General features: G+C 38.9%; 4 protein-coding genes across 4 annotated transcripts in view; 2 read left to right on the forward strand and 2 right to left on the reverse strand.

Moving 5' to 3' along the window:
- LOC148741089 (angiopoietin-related protein 7-like) overlaps positions 1-4,938 on the forward strand; it is a 56,503-nt gene that overhangs the window by 34,894 nt on the left and 16,671 nt on the right. The window lies entirely within an intron of this gene.
- LOC148741091 (fibroleukin-like) overlaps positions 2,049-4,938 on the reverse strand; it is a 371,193-nt gene continuing 368,303 nt past the window's right edge. Inside the window, exon 4 of the mRNA XM_088756777.1 lies at positions 2,049-2,231. Coding sequence (XP_088612903.1) covers positions 2,206-2,231 — 26 coding nt within the window. The 3' untranslated portion in view covers positions 2,049-2,205. The remainder of the gene's footprint in view (positions 2,232-4,938) is intronic.
- On the forward strand, positions 2,752-4,408 carry LOC111322119 (uncharacterized). Its single transcript, XM_022925178.2, has 2 exons — positions 2,752-2,925; positions 3,031-4,408. The coding sequence occupies exons 1-2, from the start codon at positions 2,752-2,754 to the stop codon at positions 4,108-4,110; spliced, it is 1,254 nt and encodes a 417-aa protein (XP_022780913.2). The 3' UTR covers positions 4,111-4,408.
- The window catches only part of LOC148741092 (uncharacterized), a 2,485-nt gene continuing 1,901 nt past the window's right edge, over positions 4,355-4,938 (reverse strand). The window contains exon 2 of the mRNA XM_088756595.1: positions 4,355-4,938. This exon is cut by the window's right edge and continues 1,149 nt beyond it. Coding sequence (XP_088612721.1) covers positions 4,859-4,938 — 80 coding nt within the window. The 3' untranslated portion in view covers positions 4,355-4,858.

Consider the following 4,938-nt stretch of genomic DNA (forward strand, 5'->3'; position numbering starts at 1 on the left):
AAAGTTGTCTTGTCTTGTCTTGTCCTTCAAGAACAAGGCGAGCAGTGTAGGCGTTTTATTTATTTGTCTGTTCCCTAAATACTGGAAACTTTTTAATGCTATTCAAAACCGCAATGGAAATATCTTAAGCTGACAAAAAGTCTGTCAGCTTTGACAGAATTCACCCGTTTTCTTTCGTTGTATTTTCTGGCTACAAACGGATTTTGGAAAGCGAATGGCACTGATACACACGGAAATGCATTAAATGCTTTCAAAGGCTAATTTTGTTTTTGAGACAAAGCGATATAGGCTGATGATTTTCTGCGTGATATCAGCGTATTCGAGCCAATGAGAGTTTTTTTTTTTTTTTTTTTTTTTTTTTTTTCTAATTACAAAAGTTTGGCAGATCAAATTGATCTGCATTTCGGTACACATTTGCAGAGAAGCTGAATTAATGAAAATACGGTTTACAGTTAAGCTACACGTATAGCTTATTGTTTTAGAAGCACATGAGATTGATCTAATGACCGTCACATATGACAGATAATGAATGCTTTTAAGTCCTCGATCACTCGTTTGACAGTGATCATTTCTGACTGACTAAAGCACAGTTTGTGGCGTGACACGCGTGACTATAGTGATGTGATCAGCAAGTCACACAAAATCGAGTGCCTCGTGGCACGCCAGTTGTTACAGAACACAGACCCGAACTTGACATTAAATGGTCTTGTTGCAGTTTTAACCTTTAGCTCTGTTATTTTATCGTCAGCGCACTCAACACAGTTCACTTCATAACTTGCAAGCCATGATTTTCTCTACCTTCCTCTCAAAGAAGTGTGCCTCTTTTGTTATGGATTTCTACATCTACATCTACATTAAAATAGGTCGCTAAAGTCGTTAGACATCACACCAACGTTAAAAATACAAAAGTATAAAATAACAGCAATAGTAATAATATCTACCAGTTTAAAGTTTCTCGTTAAAATACTTGGAAATCTTAGTTTTAAAAGTATCTAAAGAGATGCTTTCAACAATATCTTTCGGAAGTTTGTTCCATGACCTGAGGGTGCGTGGAAAGAAGGAAGAAAAATATACATTATTTGTGGCTTTTAAATTAAATCAAGACTACAACGAGTTCTGGCTTCGCAAATTTTGGAGGGGCACAAATAACTACTTTTGTCAAGGTCGACGTTGCCATGGCATATTTTGTACATTAGATTTAATCTGGCTATTGTTCTCCTGGTTTCAAGGGTGGACCATCCCAGGTCGCTTAACATCTCGGTTACACTGGCTGTAGGTTGATAGTTGTTAAGCAAAACTGTGCTTCTTTCCTTTGCACACGTTCGAGAGATGAAATATCCTTTTTAAAATAGGGATCCCAGGCCTCACAACCATACTCCAATTTTGGGCGAACCAGAGTTGTATAAGCAGTTACCTTCACTGGTCGTGGGCAGTTCCAAAAGTTTCTTTTAACTATGGATTTCAGCCTTTATTTCTTTAGCCTTTATTTTTTTCAGCCTTTTTTAGCCTTTATTTTTTCCTTTTATCTTTCAGCTTTTATTTCTTTTAATTAACAAAGAACTTTGCTCGCCCTTCCAGAGATGGACGAAACATGCTGGGACCACTTCAGGTTCTTTTTCAAAGTGACTCCGAGATAGGAAATCCATAGTTAAAAGAAACTTTTGGAACTGCCCACGACAAGTGAAGGTAACTGCTTATACAACTCTGGTTCGCCCAAAATTGGAGTATGGCTGTGAGGCCTGGGATCCCTATTTTAAAAAGGATATTTCATCTCTTGAACTAGTTGAAATCCACAAAACACGTCAAAACACGCGGGATCCACAAAAAACACAAAACACGCGGGATCATAGCACGCAATCCAGATAGGGCAAGATGGGCTCAAGATGGGCTCGGGTATGGATCTCATACTGCCCACGGCCGCCTCCCGCCATATGATAATTGTTGATAAAGATAATAAGTTAAAAGAACCAGATTGACTTACTTGAAATATTTCTGAGGCTCAGTTGGTGTGTAGTATTCTTGTCCTCTATGCATACTTAGCATACACGAGGTCGAGACGACACTTTATTTTTACTTTCCAATTGCAAAAAAAAAAATTTGCAAGAGAAAAACTAACTTACTTTTAAACTTATTCTGTGTGCCTGTTCCAAGAAATTGTTTTTAAAGTGGTAGGAACATTGTTCGAGTTTTACTATGTCTTCTTTACTAATTCCTGATGGTCACGATTAAAACTGTGAGATAAAAAAAAAAAAAAGAAAATAAATAAATGAAATAAAATAAAATAAAATAAAATAAACAGAATAAGAAAGATGGCAGGTTTTGAGCTCCTTAAAGAAATAGAGGAAGGTGTTTTTCGTCTCGTCACGAGCGTGAGACAAATTCCGTAATTGTATTAAACACATTAGAGCTAAGAAACAAGCGTAATTACAGGTTAAGCAGCTGTCGAGTTGATAAAGACTAATGAATAAAGGCTGATAGTTTCGAAAGAAACTGTTTGGGGCTGCGTCGGTGGGAATAACGAAATAATTTGGATATATCAACAAAGTTGAAATGGTAAATTGGCCACCGTAATGATTACAAAAGCTGACGTTTCGAGCGTTAGCCCTTCGTCGGAGCGAATAGAGGAATTGTGGGTTGTGTGTGCTTTTAAAGGCAGAAAATGGAGCTACGTTATAGAGTCCTTAAGCGGTGACGTCACGTTTCCATGGTGCTAAAAATCTCAGTTTCAAACAAGCGCCCATTCGATTCAAAATGGCGACATTATCCATAGCCTCGCTTTTTTCTTTCTTCTCAGAAGAAAAGAAATCTATAAAAAAGGGGGAAAACCACTTTAAGTCAGATCACATTGAAGCATTTACTTACCAGCAGGGTGTTTTACGAGGAGAAGTACACGCAAGCATGAAACAAAAGGTTTATAAAGTGACGGTGAGTTGTTATTCTTTGCATCATCGATCTTTTACTAGTAGCATCTTGCCGAAAAAACCGTTTCTATTTGCCGAACTAAATGCCATTAATCTTGACATCTTGCAGATTTATTTGGATGAAGAACATGAAATAAAATCAACCGAGTGTGAATGTCCAAGAGGCGTGTTTAAATGCAGTCACGCAGCAGCCCTCTTTATTCACGGTATTCACAAACTGAGCCGAACCGACGTCGAATGCCAGTGGCGGAAACGAAAGTCAAATACATCGCTTTCAACTCAAGCGGTCACAGAAATGTTCCCCCCGCCTAAAAGGTATTCTGCTCTGTCGAGAAAGCCTACACAAGCTGACCGTTGCGCGTTGTACGAAGACCTGAAGGAATATGGGCGGTTTACGGGGCTCTGCTGGCTAATCAGCCCTGAGCCACCTATTGCTAACCAGCTTCCTTTTCCAACCATAGAAGAAACTATTTTCTCTGACGAGTTTCTTCAAGCCACTGGGCGTCAGCAGCAGCTGGACTGTTTGGTTCGCCTTTCCAGATTACAAGAAACGGACATTTTAAGGGTTAGCGAATTAACTGCTGGCCAGCGAGACAACCCGGCCTGGTTTTTGGCGAGAAGGGGCCGCCTTACAGCCAGTAACTTCGGCTCTGTCCTAAAGGCAAAGAGGATCACTCCTTCACTTATTAAACGTCTTCTCGGGGAGTACGACCTATCAAGGGTAAAGGCAGTGCAATGGGGAGTAAATAATGAAGAGGAAGCCGTCAAAGCATTCACCCTGAAAACAGGGTTGGCAGAGAAAGGAACTGGAATCTGGTTTCATTCATCTGGAATTCTTGGTGCATCTCCAGATGGTATCATTGATGAAGGAACTGTTCTTGAGGTGAAGTGTCCGTACACGGAACGGAACCTAACAGTAGCAGAGGCAGTGGAGTCAGCAACATTTTGCCTTGAAAAATGTACAAGTGGACAGGGCTACGCCTTGAAAAAAGACCATGTTTATTGGCACCAGGTCCAGGGAGAAATGTACTTCTCACGTAGTAGGTTTAGTTATTTTGTGGTATGGACCACAAAGGATATAGCTATTGTAAAAATAGAAAGAGATGAAGAGTGGGTGGCAAACATTCCTGTCTTGACCCAATTCTATTTTGATAATATATTCCCTAGAATAGTGGAAGGAGAATTGTAATTTGCTAATTATGGTCTAGCTCTCTTCCTTTACCCTTTGAATGCCAAATGTCAAGATTAAGTTTTAGACTGTTTTTGTTGCCCAAATGAACACGAGGGCGTGATTTTCTCTAGTAGTGAAATAAAAAAAAGCTTGTTAATGAACGATTTGTTTTAAAAAATAATGATACTCGTCGGTTTTCAGTCCTCAAATTGACCTACCACTACTAGTTTGGTGTGAGGGAGTTGTGGTAACAGGCTATACATATATTTGCATTTTTATTAATAAACACAAGGATAACATGGTATTATTTAAAAGACATGGAAAAATGGTACATCATTTAATGTTGTTTTCCTGGGGGGAAGGGAAACTCCCATATAAAAGTGATGGGATGCTCATGGGAAATGTTCAGAAAGACCCCTTAAGGGTAACTGTGGGCAGTACTTGCTTTTATTTTTATCCCCAAAAAGACATCCATTGTAAAGCATATGTCAAAACTTCTTTTAACTTCTGTTCTCCTAAACATGATAAAAGAATTCTCGCAGTGATCTAATTTGACACCCTATGTACACCCAGGCTGTACCAGATGATAAATATTGTAATCCCTAGGAGGTAAAATCATCCCTTTACTGTTATATTAGAATGCCCCCCCCCCCACCCCTCTAGCTGTATTTTATTCTAAGTAAGCCTCAGTCTACAAATTATTTTATTTCTATTTGAACAACAATAATTATTAAAAAACTGTCCAATGTAGTCTTCAACCATAAAACTACTCAAAAACCATATCTTCACATCCCTCTTTGATGAGAGGAAATTGCAAATTTACAAGTGCTGCACATAACTGAAACA

The sequence above is a fragment of the Stylophora pistillata genome, chromosome 1, assembly GCF_964205215.1.
Source record: "Stylophora pistillata chromosome 1, jaStyPist1.2, whole genome shotgun sequence".
NCBI lineage: Eukaryota > Metazoa > Cnidaria > Anthozoa > Scleractinia > Pocilloporidae > Stylophora > Stylophora pistillata.

What these genes read in the sequence shown, in the direction of transcription:
- LOC111322119 (XM_022925178.2), top strand. Translation starts at nt 2,752, where the DNA reads ATGGCGACATTATCCATAGCCTCGCTTTTTTCTTTCTTCTCAGAAGAA. An exon ending in AAAAGGTTTATAAAGTGACG is followed by an intron (nt 2,926 to 3,030) that starts GTGAGTTGTTAT and finishes GACATCTTGCAG; the next exon opens with ATTTATTTGGATGAAGAACA.